The sequence below is a fragment of the Loxodonta africana genome, chromosome 1 (genome assembly GCF_030014295.1).
Source record: "Loxodonta africana isolate mLoxAfr1 chromosome 1, mLoxAfr1.hap2, whole genome shotgun sequence".
Lineage (NCBI taxonomy): Eukaryota > Metazoa > Chordata > Mammalia > Proboscidea > Elephantidae > Loxodonta > Loxodonta africana.
Window position 1 is genome coordinate 108,280,219 of NC_087342.1, and position 19,471 is coordinate 108,299,689.

Sequence of the window (19,471 nt, forward strand, 5' to 3'; positions counted from 1 at the left end):
AGAAGAAGGGAAAGGCAGGAGCCGAGCCGGGGAGCCAGGCTGGCAGCCGCCGCAGGAGGAATCTGAGCGAGCAGCCGGCGCGGGGGGTGCGGCGGCCGCCGCGGAGGAGGCGGAGGCGGCGGCGGCGGCGGCGGCGCGGGCGGGCGGAGGCGCGGACGCCTGCAGCTGGGCAGCTGCGCGCGGCGCGGCGCGGCGGTGGAGGGCAGCGCGCGGCTATGCCGGCTCCGGGGCTGGACTTCTGAACCCACCCCACGACACCGCCGGCCTCGAACTGGGAGGGGGCGCCAGCGCACCCAGGACACGGTGCCTCAGGGGACCCCACTCCACGCTGCAAACTCAGGCCCCCCGCCTCCCCGGGCCATACGCACCCCCGCGCCCGTTCGCAGCTGCCATCCCGGGAGTTTCAAGGGCTCCGGCAAAGATCTGCGCCTCCCGGGTCTCCCTACCCGCCAACCCGACTGCGCCGCATCGCCACCGCTGGCCCCATCACACTCCGCTCGGCAGCCGGCTCCAGCGAACTTGATCTCTCACCTCCTCGGCCCCATCACCTCCATCCCCTTTCCCCCCGTCTCGCCTCCACCCCCCCAATTTCCTCCTCCTCGCCCCTCATTTCCACCCTCCTCCCCCTCCCCCGGCCACTTCGCTAACTTGTGGCTGTTGTGATGCGTATTCCCGTAGATCCGAGCACCAGCCGGCGCTTCAGCCCCCCCTCCAGCAGCTTGCAGCCCGGCAAGATGAGCGACGTGAGCCCGGTGGTGGCTGCGCAACAGCAGCAGCAGCAACAACAGCAGCAGCAGCAGCAGCAACAGCAGCAGCAGGAGGCGGCGGCGGCGGCGGCAGCGGCGGCGGCGGCAGCAGCGGCGGCGGCCGCCGTACCCCGGTTGCGGCCGCCGCACGACAACCGCACCATGGTGGAGATTATCGCCGACCACCCGGCCGAGCTCGTCCGCACCGACAGCCCCAACTTCCTGTGCTCCGTGCTGCCCTCGCACTGGCGCTGCAACAAGACTCTGCCCGTGGCCTTCAAGGTAAGAGGCTGCGGCCGCCCCCCGCCCCCGGCCCTTCGCCCCAGGACCTGCTCGCCGGTGTCTTCACACGCGCCAGGGCCGGGGCCCGGACGACCTCCAAGGCCTCCCGTCTGGGCGGCTCTGACCCGAGGCACACCGGTCGACCCTGTCCGTCCGGTGCCCCCGGCGTGCTCGGGGCGCAGATCCCGCTTCCCTTTCCCACCTGTGCCGCAGCCACCCGGACCTTAGCGCTCGGCCCCTTTACCTGAGCATCACCCCTCGAGCCTCCCGGCCTCTGCTGTAACCCTCTGCCCTGAGCTGTCTCCCGTCTCCTTAGGAGCCCCCAGGTGCCCACTCTGCGCCGTCGCCCCGACTTGCCCCACCCCGCCCCCTTCTCCGGGGGCGAGGATTCCGGCACTCTCCCTCTACACCCTTGCACCCCTTCCCTGGCAGCCCGGCCGACCTCGCTTCGCGGGCTGCGGGCACCGCCCCTCCCCGGGGTCCGGTGCAATCCCACCCCCATCCCATCCCTCCACTCGGAGCCAAACGCCCCTCGGCTGGTGTCCGAGCCGTCTCCAACCCGCTTGAGCCCCTGCGGCCCCGGTCCCTCCCGGGCTCGGGGGCCGATCTTCGCGGGGGCCTGCGCCGGGAGTTATCGCCCAGGGCGGGGCGCGGGTTGCAGGCGACAGCTCGCGGGCCCTAGTACCCGTACCTAGGAGAGTCCCAGGCAAACCTGGGGACTCGGGGACCGGAGGGATTGCAAGACCCAGGCATTTGCTCTGTTCGCTGACCCACGCCAGTTCCCTTTACCGGCGAGGAAGGCGGGGCCGCCGCGCGCCCGAGGCGGGGGAGCTCGCTGTCCGGGGCGCTGGACCCTCGAGTGCAAGGAGGCGCCGGCAAGGGGAGGGGCGCGGGGGCTCGGGTTGCCTCTTCCCGCCTGGGCCTAGCTCCCCTCTTTGCCCTGCCTGGGAGGGTTGAGGGAAACCTGTGAAACGTCTTCGGTTCGCCCGACTTGAAAACTGAGGTGACATTTTTGCAGATTTGCTTTATTATTACTTTTAGAGTACTTAAATGCCAAAAGGTCATCTCGCCCCTCCTTCTGCTTCCCAAAGATAGTGGGTGGCTCCTGGCCGCGCTGTGGGCGCAGAGGGAGTGACCCCGGGGGCCCGAGAGCGGTTGCCGCGCGCCCTGCGCCCGGCGGCCTCCTCAGCGGATCCGGCCCGTTAGTTTGAGGTCGGGTGTCAGTGGCGGAGTCGCAGGCAGCAGCTCGGCAGGCTGAGGATGTAGGGTCCGCAGCCTCTCGCAGTAGCCCTAAGGGTTTCCAGAATGCGGTCGGGATTTCCCTGGGCAGCTCTCGCCAGGGGGAGACGCGGAGCCCCCTTAGCCAGGCGCGCACTGGATTGAAGGGGAAATGGGTTACCGGGCTGTCCACACTCGCAAGACTAGACGCCGGCGATAGAGAGGGAGGTTAGAGAGACAGGGAAAAGAGCACTCAAAAAAGCCGCCTCTGGCCCTGACTCGCCTGGGAGTTTGAGGAGGTCGGCGTGGGGCCCCAGGGCTCTGGCGTCTGTGGAGAACACGCTAAGCAGGGCCTTGGGGGAGGGAGAAAAAAAAAAAAAAGGAATCTTGCCAGTTCCTCCATTGCGGACCCTGGGGCCAAACTCCCATGGGCCACTGGCAGTTCTCAGTTGTTGATCACACATCTCTCCTCTCCCCGCCCCACGAACCCATTCAGATTCCGTGTGTGGGTGGGGTGGAAAGAAAGGGGAGCCCAGGTCAATTAGAGCTGGTTATCTTGCTAGTTCTTATATCAGAACAGAAATCAGAATGAATTGTTGTGGAAAGGGGATGTTGCGTTCTGGGGCGAGTTTCATTTTGCAGTTGGCTCAAGTAATTTTTTTTTTTTTAACCGTCACATTTCTCCTTTTATAAACCACCCATTTTGTAGGTTGGTGTTTTCTTTCTTGAAGTATGGAAAGCTCAGAATAGGTTTAAATTTACTTATAAAAGGTATCTTTTGAAATGTTCATTGCCCAAGGGCCCAGAAATTCCTAAATTAGCCTTATATGAGGTTGGAAATTTGTTTTCCCCAAAACAAAACACACCTGGATAAAAACAAAGAATACAAATGTAGATATTTTGTCTATACAGTGCCAGAAGTCAGGTTAGGTGGGTTATAAGGATAGGTGCCTACATTTTAAAAGATATCATGTAGATGTTTGATGCTCTATATACTGTTTTTCGTGCTAAATATGTTTAAGTATAACTGTCTTGGGCTTCTCTCTTACACTTAAGATGCTGAACTGATAGTGAGCAGGAGTATTTTGAATGGAAAGGATTTTTTTTTCTTTTGGCATAAGGATAGAATGCAATTTAGTTTGAGCTAGTTCTCAGATATTTTGGATATTATCTTCAGGTTTTCTCACTACCAACCTGTTAAAATTCTTTCGAAAATAAATTGCTTTTGTTACTATATTAATCATCCTTATTGTTAATTACACCAAGTACATTTTTTGTTATTTTACTTTTAAACCCACTGCCGTCGTTTACTTTTAAGCCATACATAAAATGTAGAGAACAAGTAGCCATATTAAATGGAGTATTTTAATTCACGTTAATTAATCTAAAACTTGACTCTGTCACCATATCTGTGTTTGGAGGAATTCAAATAGTGGATAAAAACTGGGCTCCACTATATATAGAAGTTTTGTCTCAGTGCTAAAAAATATTACGTAGATATTTGGGACATCCAGATTTTGACAGTTGCTATTGTTTTCATCTGAATGTTGAAAAACAACCTCTCTTTACCTTACTTCCCTGATAATAGCCTGAGAGCAGTAGACTTTCTGCACTCTTACAAATTAATCAAATACATCTGTAATGAACAAATAATATAAAGAAGGCTCAGTTTTGAAAGTGGTGACAGCAATTTGGCTGTCTTATTTACAGCTATGTATAAAATAAGTTTTAGTGCTGTGGAGCAGTTAGCAGATAGGTAAATACATTTTCAAGTGCACATAAACACAACATACAGGACTTAAATGTTGAGAAGTCTGGTGTTCAAATCAATATAATAACTATTTATTGAACCCACGTCTTATGTCTGTGACGCTGAGCTCGGAGCTGTAGAAATCAGAAATGAACTCATTAGACTGTGTTTTGGTATGTTAAGATAGTATTTCAAAATGATACTGACAATGTATTGTATTAAAATATAAGTATTAGTGTTGTTCATCTGATCTTGTTTTGGGATTGTATAAAAATACTCAATTCAGTTATACTGACTTGACTTGCGTTATACTGATGTAAAAATGCAAAAAAAAAACTAGTATACTTTTAAATATGGAAAGTTGTTTATTAGCATTGTATTTTTAACAAAGCTCTGCAGTCTTGAAATATTCAGTTCCCCCAGGTGTCAAGGAAATGGAAATAAATATTTTTAACATTTCTTTCAGGTGTATTTCACTGAAAGCTTAAAATAGTTAAAATATACTATTAGAGGATCCTAGACCCTTTCTGTCCTAGATAATTCTAGTGACAAAAAAGCAGTTTGCAAATTCCGTTCATTGGTTGATGGTCAGGTAGAAATAGTGGAGAGAACATGTTAACCCAACATCCAGTAGCACCCTTACAGTGAGGGATCTGTCAGCATTTCCACTGTGAAGCCTGGTGTTCAGGGTTCATAACTCAGTTGCTTTAAATAACTTCAAGCTGAAACACTATGCAGAAATTTTAAGTCCAGATGTACGTTTTAAAACTAAAAGTAGTGCAAGCCTGTTGTGCTGTTTTAAGTTACAGAACACTGAACTATGTATGTACCAGTATCGTATGTTTTTCTGGCAATGTTAAAGAAAGAAAACCCATTTTTAGATAAATGACCTATTAATCGTAGCTGATTCTGTATCTTTAATACAGCTACCTTTTAGTATTTGTCTAATGGAGGGTTTCAAAAGGATTGAGGAATTTCTATTTGAAAATAATTTTTTTCATCAAAAAAAAGTGTGAAATGAAATACTTGACACTCGTAAGTTGTATTTTTCTTACATATTTAATGATCAGATTTTGTGTCTTTTAATCTAATTATACCTAAAGAAGGGAAAACAGGTTATTATTAAACTTGTTAAAAACTTATTAAACCTAATATGAATTGTTATGTAAAATTATGCAAATTGTAATAGATTTCAGGTTGTATAAAGACAGATTTTTGTTATGCCTTTAAATGCAATAAAGGTTATTTGAAGTTAAAAATTTCAAGATCAGATAGGGTAATCTGAACAAATGAGTTTGGATGGAAAATAAATATTTAAAACATTTAAAAAATATTTGGAAACAGCTATAGTAGATATCTTTCATTATTTTTTTCCCTTGGCATTGCTGTTTGTATCTTTTCAAAATTCTAGAGGATCTGTTGTGAGATGATCTAAATCAGCTTCACAACTGAAATAAATTACCATCAAAATTTATTTCCTTGACATATTTTAAAAATTATAAAATGATCCATTATCTTCTATTTACTTTTTTTCTATAATTCTACTGGATTTTCCTAGATTTGGGGTTAAATTCTAAAAATTTGCTATAATATTTGTTGGAACTTTTTGATAAAAACTTACCAATTTAAAGTTATTTTAAAATAATTACCATAGAATAGAATTTGCGCTTTTTGCAATTACTGTCTCACCCTTCTTTTTAATACAAAGAAAGAGTTGATCAGATTCTATCTTGAAAAATAATTATATTTCAATTGTACTGTAAGTAAAAGTACAATGTGCCAAATGACATTGGCCTGCAAGAGTAATTGGTTAGTTAAGACTTGCGCTCTATCCGTGGAAATGTCATAGGCAATTTTAACTTCCATATTCTGAGACCACAAAAACAATTTTAAGGGTCTGAGTTAATTCTCCATTGCTTCTCTTTTAGAGTAATTCACAGTTACAGTCAAAAGGAGTCTCATACAAAATTTAATACCATTTCTAGAATTAAATATCCTTTTAGTTTATTTTGTACAAACTACATATCGTATGATCGGAACGCTAGTTATAGTGAGGGGTGCTGAGTAAAGGAACTTCTTTCTCTATTCTGAGGTGCCAGGACAGAAAATTACTGCCCTCTTTCCCATGACGTGTCTTGAATTTGTAGATTTAATATTTTAAAAACACCTAGAAATTTAATTGTTAAGGTTTCATCACGAATTACTCTGTATAGTACTTTCATATTAGATAGGATGGAAGCAATTTTTAATTCATGCTTATTCCTAACTGGTTAAATAGTGATTTTTTTGACTGCCCTCTACCCCTAAAAAATATTTTCTCATTGCTTGGGTTTGGCGCAGATCAAATGTGTAAAAATTTCTTGATTCTTTTGGTTTGCTTTTAGATAAACACAGTTAAGAATCTCCAAGGGAAACCTTTTAGCTTCAGAGATTTACTTTTTTTTTTGTTCGTTAACCCTCAAACATATAATTACACTTTTGATTGATATAGAGTCAAATACAGTACACCTCCCCATCCTCTTTTTATTTTCCTCAGAAAAATATTGGGCAGCCTGATTTGCTAGAGTGAATAGCAGAAAAAGACAATATCCTCGGCCATTAAATAGAGTCCAGCCCTAACAGGAGAGGCTGTCACTACATGGTGTTAGTTAGCATCTTGATTTTTTTTTTTTTTTTTGCAGGCCACATTCTAAGCCTCATAGAAGACTGAGAGAACTTGTGATTGTCTATCTGTTTTGTTATTAATTGTAATACGTAACACATACCAATATTTAATATGGTCATTACTATGTAGCTTAAGCAAAGTAAAATGAATTTATGTATTTTACTCTTAGGGAATCTTTTCTCTCATATTTTCCCATATTGAACCAATTTTCCTTTTCTTCTAACTAAAAAAAGCCCATTATGTTAAAAATATGCAGTAAAATAATAATGTCCCAAAGCTCTTGAAAACTTTTATAATGGGACAGATTTCTTTATTTTTTTCTGAAATTTAGCCAGACTGGAGTGAAACCCAGCAGTCATCTTAGATCTCTCAACACCCCCAAAGAACATCTCAGGACGTGATGTGAAGAATTACGTATTAAATTGAAACCTTTAGGGATGTTTATAAGTAAAAGTCTATGTTTAGCATGCATCAGACTTCGAACAGAACAAACACTAATTTAACTTTCTTGTCTTACAAAAAGTCCACCGTGATAACCACGCTCTTTATTTATTAACCACAGTCTTTATTTATATTGTATCTTCTAAGTTTTACAGACTTTTTTTTTTTTTTTTTTTAATTTCTAGTGTATAGGTTAGAAAACTGATTCCTGGAGATGAAGTTACTTATGTGAGGTTATAGCAGAGGTGGGGAAAAAAGTGGGCCTCTTAATTTTTAGTGCATTTATTCTAAACAGTGCAAATTTTCTTCTGTCTTCATTAATATGCTTATCGGTGACATATTTAGAAAGTCACACAGCAGGTGTTAAAACACAATATGCTGAGTGTACAAAATGTCAAAGATTCAGATGCATAGTGGCAAACGTAGTCAGTTATTTGAGCATTTCCAAATGGTCACAATTTTTGGTATTATAAAGTTTAAATACTGAAAAGCACATTGCCTTCATCAGGAGTACCCATAACCCATTGCCAGTGAGTCAAATTCCGGCTCATAGAGAGCCTATAGGACAGAGTAGAACTGCCCCATAGGCTATAAATCTTTACAGAGGCAGACTGCTGCATCTTTCTCCCACTCTAGATTCAAACCAACTGACCTTCCAGTCAGCAGCTGAGCGCTTAGCCACTGTACCACCAGAGCCACTTATCAAGAGTATATCACTACCTATACCCAGTACCCATTTGAGCTACCAGTTCCAGTATGCAGGGTTGTTTGGACTCATGGGAGGGAGTCTTGTTCTCAAGAGTTTACCCTTGACCTAGGAGACTTCTTGGATTGAATAGAGTAATTACGCTGTAGGTAAAGGGTAGTTGGCATAATTCCCTCTCTGATGGAAAGTTATCAGAAAAATAGTTTGGAGCAAGGGCACATTGCTGCTAGTAAGGGATACTGATTCAACCTTAACTAGTTTTCTTAGAGTTTTAGCTGGTAGCCCCAGACTGCTGGTTGTGGGAAGTGATGCTCTTTATGGAGCTTTTTCACTTATTTCTTAAAAAAAAAAAAAAAATTATCAAGCACTGTGGACTAGGTACTGTTTTAGAAGCTGGGGATATAGTGGTGAACAAGACTGATGAAGGCCCTTCCCTCTTAGAGTTTCTTATCTAATATAAGCTGAACTCCTAGGAGCAAGTCCCTCAGCCTTGGGCTAGTATATGAAAAGGAGTATGTAGATCATTAATAGATGTACACTGAAATGAGAATGCTGTGGAAAGTGGGTGCTAGGTTAATTTAAGGAACGCTTTATGATATTGAACTGAGTAACAAAGTGTTAGAGGAAGGAATGGAACTCAGAAGCAGCCTAAGAGACAAGTAAGGATGAAAAAAAAATATTAACACGTTTCTTGTTTGTTTGGTTGGTCTGGCTAGAGCAGAGGCTGTAGTGGAGGGGTGTTGGGGTAGGGTTTATGGATGAGGGAATTTCAGCCCTAAAGTATAAAACTGTTGTGTGCCATTGAGTTGATTCTGACTCATGGCGACCAGATAGGACAGAGTAGAGCTGCCCAAAAGGATCTGTTAATACAAGAGCAGATTGCCAGGTCTTTTCTCCCATGGAACTGCTGGCGGTTAGCAGCTGAGTGCTTAACCATTGCACCACAAGGGTGCCTTGAAGTATAGTTATGGTGTCTGTTTTTAATCACACTGAAAGAAATTTGCTTTAATGGGAGTATGTGCAAGGTTTATTGGGAGCGTGGCATTAAATGCTTAGGTGTGCTTTTGGAAGTGTTGTCAGAGGTCAGAGGAGGGAGTAGTACTAGAGAGGCAAGAAGGATGAATGGAATGTTTGCCACATGGGTAAGCACACGTCAGTGTTATTGTCACAGAGTAGTGGGCTACTCTAGCTGGATGCATTGCTTAGTTATCATGAGGGCATCTGAGAGCCAAATAAGCAAGAGATAGAAATAATCTGAATATATGATCCTGGAAGAGAGTTGAGAGAAAAGGTTGTTATCAAGATCTTGGTAATTGATTAAGAGTAGTATGCTTTCTACATGACAGTGAAGGATCTGACCAGTATTCCCTTACCAGGCTCCCTGTTGATCAGAGCACACATTTGCAAGTTAGATGACCCAGGTTAAAAGTGTGGTTCCTAGCCTTGGAATAGTGAAAAATGCTTATTACCCTCAAAGAATAATTAATCTGCACCTTTACTTGACTGAGTTAGTCTGCCTCAGCCTCTTGACAATTAAGGAGGCAAAGGTGTCATTTCAAAAATGGTAGATGGGACAGACAGAAGTATAGACTTTCTCTCTGTACCATTCATTGATCATTTTCAGCCTGGTATATATCTCTGTTCTGCACCTAGACTTTTAGCCTTCTTGATGGCTTTGCATATCCCACTGGTCCCACTGCAGAGTGGGCATTCAGCAAATATTTGTAGTGCAATTACAGCTGAATATCTAGCTCAAAGTAAGGAGATAGAATGTAGTCCTGGATACCACTGTGTCTGGAACTCCATGCTGTCAGGAACTCCAGAATTCCTCTGCAAGCCTTCTCCCATAGAGCTGACCAGATTTTCTATTCTTTAGCCTGTGATCTGGATGAGACCACACCTCAGGGCTCCCCAGGCTGCAGACAGGCAGTGCCTTAATATGTACAATGCAATCTGCAGCTTTTCTTCTGTGGCCTAATTCCTACGGACAACTGAACATGGGGATTTAATAAAAAATGTACGTGTATTTTGTGAAGAATCCAACAACAAATGAAGGGGACTTTTGCCTGCCTTTGAAATGGGTGTACCCTGGAACATTGGTCTGTTTGAAGTGGTATCAGAGCCCATAAGCAGATGCTTCATTTCTGTCTGCCATTACTGGACTGGAGCGCTGAGTCCTGATAAGGCACATCATTTACCATGAGAATATATTCTTGGTTTTTAAGCTGTTCTGATGTGCCATTATTGCTGCTGTGTTTCCTGTTTTATGTAGGTGGTAGCCCTCGGCGAGGTACCAGATGGGACTGTGGTTACTGTCATGGCGGGTAACGATGAAAACTATTCTGCTGAGCTCCGAAATGCCTCTGCTGTCATGAAAAACCAAGTAGCAAGGTTCAACGATCTGAGATTTGTGGGCCGGAGTGGACGAGGTAAGTCTCTGATGTTTGATATTGACGATGGAATAAACACACTAGGATCCTCTGAGGAAACGTAGATTGGTATATATACAAAGCAGCACCTTCTTTTACTGAACAGAATTACTGAAGGTTTTATTTCAGTATGTCCAGATGAAAGTCAAGCGTTTTTGTGAGTCACTTAAGCCTTTTTCATTTGTTTGATATTGAGCGTTCAAACAGCATTTTCAGAAGAGTTCCTAATTTCACTGGGTGTGAGCATATGAAGTAGAGAGGAAGAGCAGCTGTGAATTACGTGTTGTGGAATAACAGTAAATGGCCTGGCAAAGGGAAGATAAATATGGATGCATTGGACCAGTTTCTTGATGACATCAGTTTGTTCTAATTTGTTGCAAGAACAGCAGGCATAATGCTCTTCACCTATCACATATGTTACCTCTATAGGATTCAGTTTATTCTCATAATGAGACTCTGTTAAAATATTATTGTTTTTTTATGGAAGGTTTTTTATTTGAATAACTGAATAATGTTAGATTGACTATACAGAATTGCCCAGACGGATGAATGATAGGACTCTTGAATATTTCTGCACAATTTAAGGTTTCCATCATCCATATTTGTATATTAGGAATCCTTAAAAGGATCATAAAGTAGAAAATATTCCCTTTTAGGGTTTTCACAGCTGCTTCATTGATGGGGTTAATGTTTTTAAAAAAGTCTCTAAGGAAACCAGTATTTCAGTTTTTATTTACTTATTCTACAGAGGGACTTTTAGTAGTCATGCCCCTATCAGAAGTATTATATTCATTTGTTTATTGAATCTATTATTTCCATTTTTAGTAGGTCTGTAAGAAGAGAAACTAGACTACTGTAGGAGAAGGTGAAGTACAGTTATAAAGCCCTATAGAATCACTACAACATAGGTTTGAGTTAGGAAATGAGAAAGCACTAGTTTTTAAAACAGGTCCAATAATTGCTCTTTAGTTTGGATCAGATGTCAAATTATTACCATGGTAAAAACCTGATAAGGGAAATTCAAGCAAGCCTGTTTCCGATGAGTAGTTTTAGTTTACTTTCTAGGAACAGGGCCAAGAAGTTGTACTTTTTAACTTAAAAAAAAAAAAAATGATGCATGCTAATGAGTTACTGTCACTGAAAGGTTGGTTGAAAGAGAATGAGGCTCTGAGCCTCTGGCAGAATGAAAACTAGGGAGTTACCTCTGAATCAGGTTTACTTTACTTTCATTAAGAGAAAAAAACACACATCCTATCTTACTATTGACTAATTAGGTTTTAAATACGGTATGTGTGAATGTATTCATTCTTTTTTTTCTCAGCTCCTGCTGGATGTCTATAGTACAGTTAAAGGTCTCTACTTTTTAGTAAGAATAAAAAAGAGCGTTTGAACGTGATGATTTACCAGTTGCTTTGGATTCCATCTATCTTCTTACCTAGTATTATTTCATTTTTGACTAGAGTAATGAATGTTAGTATTTAAAGGATTGGGCGGTATACTTTATTTTACTTGACAGAGTCTAGCTAGTGTTTTCGTTTATCTTGCTTTTGTATTCTATAGATGCTGCATAAGTTTTCTCTGATCAATGTGAGTAGAAACTATGGCAAAGTGATAGTGTACTTTGTAAACCCTCAACATATTTATTTAAGAAACTTCAAAGAGAAACAAAGGGTGTGCACTGTTTTACTATATTGGCTTTCTGAGTTTTGGCTGGTTTCCCAAATAGCAATTTTTATATTTAAAAAAAAAAAAAGACAGACTTAACTGCTTGCAGACTTTTCACGCATGGAAGATGAAGAAAGCTTCTTTTGATGAAGTGTAATTATGTCCAAACAGAGCTGACCCCCTCCCCCTATATTTCTTATGATCTTAACTGAAGAAAGTAGGATTTTTCCTTTGAAGCAGCCGGGACTTGGTGGAGGATCTGAAATGCTACAGTCTGCTGCCAGAGGCAGGATGGAGAAATTGGTCCAGACTTGTCTTCGAGACTTAGCTGGGGGGGGGGGGGGGTGCGGAGAGTGAGTGGAGGGAGAAAGAAAAATTGATTTATTACTAATGATAGATTTTTATATCACTAATTTACCATTGTATGAAAGGAAACAGTAATACCAAACTGAAATGAAGAGGAAAAAAGGACAGAGAACATTGATAAGAGAGATCGCTCTTTTGAAAAAAATGGGTCAGCTTTTCAGTGGCAGGAAACCCTTTAACCTGCCTGTGTACCTGACCTGTTTTCTAACAGACTCTTTCCTGCTTCCTCTTTGATTTTCACACTTCTACATTTCTTTTAAGTTACTAAGTCTGGATCAACACGCTGCTACCATTGTATTTTTTTTTTTTTCTTTCTGTTTTTGGTAGCATTAAAAACTAAAATACCAAGTTCCACAAATATTATACTTTTTACCTTCTCAGTGGTAGAACATAAGCTCTCAGAAATTGAAATCTTAGATTTATAAAGGAGTTCCATCACTATTTACTTTGGCTTTCTGAGTCGTTTGATGAGCACAACTTTTGAAATGCTTTGGAATAAAGAGAGAGCATCAAGGAAATTGCATTAAAAGTAACTTACGGTTTTTAATTGTCTTCTCCTTTTTTCTCTTTTATATCTTAAACAGAAGAGTTTAAAATTACTTTGGTCCTTAAGTTTTCTTGGCATGCCTTCTTTCTTTTGACATCATGCATGTTACTTTTAATATATACACAGTTTTAAGCACCTAGAGTATACGAAGCATGCACTTCCATCAATTTAGGATACAATCCCTCTTTACCCCTCTTGTCTCTTTCTGGCAATCCCTCAGGATAGGTTGGAATGGTTCTATCAATGATAACCCATTGCCGTTAAGTGGATTCCGACTCACAGAGACCCTGTAGGACAGAGTAGAGCTGCCTCATCGAGTTTCCAAGGAGGGCTGGTGGATTCGAACTGCCGACCCTTTGGTTAGCAGCAGAGCTCTTAACCACTGCATCAATGATAGTTCCCCTATATTTATACTAGAAAATATATTGCAGAACTAGTTCCTAGATGAAGCCCTGGATGATGCAATTATCCAGTGAGTGCTAGCTTCCTAAGTAAGAGCCTGCATTTTTAAGTTTAAGAGCCTGTGTTTTTATCAGTTACAGAAGTTGACAAAAAATGGGATTTGGAAAAAGTTTTTTTTTTTTAAAAACATTTTTTTAGCTTAAGGAAATCATGAATACCCATGTGAACATTTGACTTAGGAAATGCATTATTATTATAAGGTGGAAAACTAATTACTGAGTCGTGTGGTAGTTCCTGACTGCTTCTCCAACATTATATATGTAATTCTTCTGAAGGGGCAAAAAGAAGTGGAAGAAACCTTCTTGATTTTTGTTTTAGTTGTGAAAATACATTTTGATCCCTAGAATTTCACTTTGAGAAGACCAAAATATTTAAAGAGTTTTTTCCTCCCACCCCCCACCCCCAAAAAATCCTTTATAGAAAATTATTCCTGCCTTGAACATTTGCTTTATACTTGGGTGAATTGATAATATTGGGCTTTTATTCCTGCCTACATGAGATGTTTCCTTGAACTTGGGGGAAGCTTAGATGATTTAACATTCTGGTTAAATTGTAAAGATTTAAAATGGAAGTATCTCCAGAGCAAGTTTCGATAAATTCATGGTCAGGTTTTCGAGGTTACTTAGAGACACTAAGGATATTGGTAGAGGGGGTGGTGGAGGCTCAGTGGTAGAGTTCTCGTGTTCCATGTGGGGGACCCAGATTTGATTCACAGCCTCAGGTGCAGCCACCACCTGTGCCTCAGTGGAAGCTTGCGTGTTGCTGTGCTGTTGATCAGGTTTCAGAGGGGCTTCCAGACTGAGGCAGACTAGAAAGACCTGGCAATCTACATCCGGCAAATTCTCTGTTCTGCAGCAGAGTTAAATTACTTAAATCCGTGTAACATCCAATATAGAACAGATGAAATATGATGTAGTAATGACACTTTAAAAATAGTTGCTATAATTATCCTGGCGAAAATATTAGTCCATTTAAATTCAGTATTTCTAGGGCTCACAGAGCTGACTGGGATGCATCTAGAAATGAATTACCTATTAATTAAAAAAAAAATGTTTTGGGGGAAATTGACAGTGTAAAAAAAAAAAACACTAATTTTAGAGTCTAAATCGTAGGCTCAGATCCTGATTTTGCCCTTATTAGTAGTGTGACCTTGGGTAAATGCTAAGCCTTTCTGGGCTTCAGTTTCCTCATTTGTAAAATGGGGTGGGGAAGTGATAAACAAATGGGAAGGAGTAAATGAGATAATGCATATGAAGTAGCTTTCATTTAATAGGTTTCTAATCAACCCTGGTGGCGTAGTGGTTAAGAGCTATTGCTGCTAACCAAAAGGTCGGCAGTTCAAATCTACCAGGTGCTCCTTGGAAGTGGTTCTACTCTGTCCTATAGGGTCACTATGAGTCAGAATTGACTGGACAGCAATGGGTTTGGTTTAATCAATATTCCTGTTTCCTTACTCCCTCTCCCTCCCTACTCCTATCTTCTCTTTCCAGCTATTTGATTCTCTTGGCCATGGGAAAGTATAGTCAACAAGACTTAAAACTGCATATACTCAGTAACAAATGATGTGTGTCTTAAACAGATTTTAGGAACTTCCATGGTCTGGGTTGAAAAGAAAACCCATTCACTGGACTTGACAGCCAAAGACCTGTTCTCCATTAAGCCTTATATATAACCTGTTCCATATTAAGCTTTGAAAAGATTGCATTAAACTTTGTATTGCTACATACTGTCTAAGATTTGTGTTTTGATTTAATACCCTCCGCTTTCAGTCAGGAAAAAGGAGTCTGACTAGAAAACAAAGCAAAACAAAATGAGCTTTTTTTTTAAAGGTCTGTTAGAGAAGCAGACTAAGTGAGTGCTCTGGTCTGAGACTGCTGAATGTTTTATTGAGTCACTGTTTCACACCCACCTTTTCCTGTCTTGTAACAGTTTGCAGTTTTGACTATCTGACATGACTAACCGTTGCAAATCTAACTGATTACAACTGTCAGTGAGTTTGTGTAACACGTCTGGTATCTTCTGGGGAAACCGAACATCCAAGTCAGCTGTCATACTCTTCCCTGTCCTTTTTTTTTTTCTTCCCTTATTCATCGCCTAGAGATCATTAATTTGAAATATCAGACATAATATTCCCAAGAAGCACACCCTTCTGCTGGAAGTAAAAATGCGCGTTTATATGGGGAGATGCTGTGTACATTTAGCAAAAAATAAGTCCCTGTCAGGGAGTTCTTTCAAGATTTACCAGCAGGGATGTATGTTAGAGAAGGAGTGAGCAGGGAGGAGAAAAACTTTGTTCCAGTAATGATGAAATCATCATCATACCACAGGCACATTAAGGCCAGGACAGGAGACACTGGCTCCTGTTAAAATGATTCCCATAAGAACTTGCCCCTTTCATCTTCTCATTGTAGCGCAGTTAAGTAAATGAATGCTAAAGCCATGTGAAGTAAATAACATAATCAACAGTGATTTACTATTGTTCTCTCATGGGGTCATGACCTAATCCTAAATAAAGACTTCTAAAATTGTCTGTGCTTGGATGTGTTCCTGATGGTTGGAGAAAACTGAAAGGAAGAGAACACTCCTCAAGTGGACCGGGTTTTTGTTTTCATTACAACTGTCGCTACTGAGCCGCTTTTTTGGGGGGGGGATTGGGGCCTTCTTGTTATAGTATTGCAGTGAGGATGATCTTAACACTCCAAGAGTTTAGTAACTGTCTACACTGGCCACCAGAGGTTTTCCGATTAGAGTGAGGAGTTCTGCTTCTTGTCTTCATTTCATTACCTCCTTAGAGATGCTTCAATGAAATTTGGACATCTACGTTGGTATATTATCACCAATACTATCTTTTTATATTCATGATAGATTTTTTCCCCCCTTTTATATCTACAGGCAAGAGTTTCACCTTGACCATAACTGTCTTCACAAATCCTCCCCAAGTAGCCACCTATCACAGAGCTATTAAAGTTACGGTGGATGGACCCCGGGAACCCAGAAGTAAGTACTTGCCTTCCTATTCGAAGTGGTACTAGAGTTTGCTGAGACCCTCTGAGGAATTCATTCCAAATGAGTTAGTGTTGCTTTCATATAAATAGTTTTTTTGCCAAGTTTGCTATATTCATATAATTGTAGTGAGGGGCAATTAGTAGAGCTCCACAGAAGATAACAGTTTTAACCTTTGCCACAAGCTTGGTAAGGCATCCATAACTTTGGGAAACTAGTGAATAATTATTTAGTCACTGTAACTCTTTACTAAGAAACTCTACTCATCCACTCTACACAGTAGACAGGGCTGAATAGACAGACCCATGAGAGCTGAAGAGGAAAACAATAAACTTAAAAATCTTGAGCTTAGTCAAAAAGCATTTGCCTATGTTTCCCATGGCCTAAGAATGTGTTTTAACTCTTTAACTCGCCCACTCAATTCCCTTTATAAAGAGCACAGTGCTTAATTACAAAGAATTTATTTGCAAATGATAACTTGCTTGATTGTTACAACACTGTTGTTTGGTCATGTTCCAGTAATTGTTAGAGATAGTTTCTTTGAACAGATAGAGGCAAACCAGCTTTAACCCATCTTGGTTTATTTGTCTGTCTGGACATCCAGAAGGTTTTACCGGTAATTAGTTGAAGGGTACACACAATCTTTTTGGGTCAATATGTATTTTCCTCCTAAATCTAAACTGAAACAGTTTTGCTCCTTTTCCCCCACCCCCACCGCAATAATGATTTGAATAAATTCAGCGTAGCAGCATGTAGATATAGTTAGAGATTTAAGATTATTCAATATATAAACCACATTTATAAAATTGTGCCAATGGCTTTCCAAAAGGTTTTTTGAAGAAAAAAATATTGGGTCTCTAGGCACTGTAAATACACATATTTTCAGAATAAAAATAAATGTACCTAGGGAAAAAAATTTTGCCAATGGAAATGTCATATAGAACTCTGCCTTTGTTAAGTGAATACATTGGAGTCCTACCCTTTGTACTTAGAGAGCCTGCCAGAAGTATTTGTCAAATAACAACACCCCTGCTTAGACAGTGAGAGTGGGATATCTTTACCTAAAATGAGAGAAAAGGTCTGATGAGGTTTTGCCTACCAAGTAGCATCATCTCTCTTAGCAGTGGGAATGTACGGAGCACCCTGTTCCTCTGGTTGCTGCCGGTTCTCACAAAGGCCCGCTGCTTGCGTGATCTAGGGAGGCTTCCTGCCTCAAAAGCCAGTCTTTGAGGTTTTTGTTTTCTCCTTCTTTCATGTGTATGGCGTTCTTCCAGATTCACAATGCTGGGTCATTCATTTGTCTGTTCTGTTTGGGGATGTCCTATGAGGTGGTTGCTGTATACATCTATGTGAGCTCCAAGTTTCCAGTCCTAAGGGAGAGTGGTTTATGCTGTGTAGGGGATTAGAAGAGGGCAGGGCTGCCTTGACTGGTTTGGGGATTTTGCCTGACTTTTCTGAAATGCCATAAAGTGGGGATGATGCTTTATGATGGAAGACATCTTCTAACCTTTTATCTTTGATCTAGTCCTTGAGTTCCTGAAGGGCAGGGACATCCCTTTTAGTAGTAGATAAAGCAAGATGATCTTTTAGTATTTAGTACCACATAATATTTCTCTTTTAAAGATGTTTCCTGCTGTCTTCAGTTCTTCCAAAGACCGTTATTATGGTGTGTGTGTGTGTGTACACATTCAAGAGTCGATGCTCAAAAGTTGACGGTTGGGAGAAGAAACAGGGAAGGGTGGGTGTTGCCCCATTGACAAAAGTTGAGGCAGAATGGCTTTGGGAAAGTTGCTTCTGTTTCAGGTGAGCATAGTGTTACCTCATTTCTAAGAGGTTTTTGACAAAATTAGTCGATAGGCTCACTGTTGTGTAAATGCAGAGATGTGCTCCGAGAGTAATGAGATTAGGGGTAGAGGGGCAGATGGCAGATGGGTTCAGGCTTTGGGTGGTGCCGAGGGTGGGGGAGGAAGAAGCAGATAGGGATCTGTGAGCGACAGACCACTTGCCCTAGATCAGCCCGAGTGATATTTCTTAGGAACCAAAAATATCGTTGAAAACTTGATGTCATTTCCCTGGCATCGTGAGGTGACTTGCCAAACATCAAGATATAAGGATGGATCCGGTTCCAGTACCGTCTCAATCCTATGACCTGGATTCTCTGTACTGGATTATTTCCTTCTCCCCTGATCTTAGCTGTCCTGGCCGTTGGATGTTTGTATTACAGCACTCTTCTCAATATTGTTCTTTCATTTTGAGACTCCTAGGTATGGGGCGATGCACAGGATTTGCAATTTTCTTCAACAGTGAGTATAATAGGACTCTGATCAATTGGATGTCTATCTATTAATAAATGAGGAATTCTTTAGAATAACTCATTGCTGTCGAGTCGATTCCAACTCAGAGCAACCCTATAGGACAGAGTAGAACTGCTTTTTCTGTAAAGTGTCTGATAATAAATAATTTAGGCTCTGCAGGCCATACAGTCTCCCCCCAAGGACTCGGCTGTTGTAATGCAAAAGCAGCCATAGACAGTATGTAAACAAATGGTCAAAACTATGTTCTAATAAAAGCTTAGTTACAAAAACAGGTGGCAGGTCCACAAACCACAGTATGCCAACCCTTGCTCTAGAAATCAAAGTGGTTTATTTTGTAGACCTTTAACAGGAAAAGGCTTTAGTAAAAGGCTTTCTCTTCTAAGGTCAAGAAAAAAGACAATTACTGCAATTGTTTTAGTCCCCTTTACCTCCAAATTATAATGCCTTAAGTAGCGGTTATTTGTTATAAAAATAATATAATTCTGCTTATTACTGTAGTGGTTTGAAGGCATTGATGATTTTGTATCATGTGGATGGAATTTCATGCCTTCCTCTGAAAGTCTGAGCATATATTGAAAAGGCTGCTTCTGGTAGATCAGCTATTTGAACAAGGACAAGTTCTGGGTTTAACTGATTCAGTTTTAATTTTAGCATTAATGTGGCGGCTAAGAGTGCAGGGTCTGGTATCAGACTGCCTGGATTGAAATCCCAGCTCCACCACTTACTAGCTGTGTAGTGCTAGACAAGTTACATAACTTGTCTTTGCCTCAATTTCCTCATCTGTTAAAGAGGGAGTAATAATAGTTTTTCCCTCATGAGTTGCTGTGAGGATGTTAAATGATGTAATGTATATAAAGTGTGTAGTGACTGTCATGT

General features: G+C 41.5%; 1 protein-coding gene across 10 annotated transcripts in view; it reads left to right on the forward strand.

Annotated features, from left to right (window-relative positions):
- Positions 1 to 208: 208 nt before the first annotated feature.
- RUNX2 (RUNX family transcription factor 2) overlaps positions 209 to 19,471 on the forward strand; it is a 380,120-nt gene continuing 360,857 nt past the window's right edge. For 4 of the 10 annotated variants that reach the window (XR_010322252.1, XR_010322253.1, XR_010322254.1 and 1 more), the window contains exons 1-3: positions 209 to 1,028; positions 10,081 to 10,237; positions 16,170 to 16,274. Coding sequence is in view for 6 of the 10 variants with exons in the window: in XM_064286808.1 (XP_064142878.1) it covers positions 663 to 1,028; positions 10,081 to 10,237; positions 16,170 to 16,274 (628 nt within the window). In the remaining 4 variants the exon portion in view is untranslated. The remainder of the gene's footprint in view (positions 1,029 to 10,080; positions 10,238 to 16,169; positions 16,275 to 19,471) is intronic. The other 6 variants (XM_064286808.1, XM_064286836.1, XM_064286813.1 and 3 more) reach the window with 4 other exon arrangements.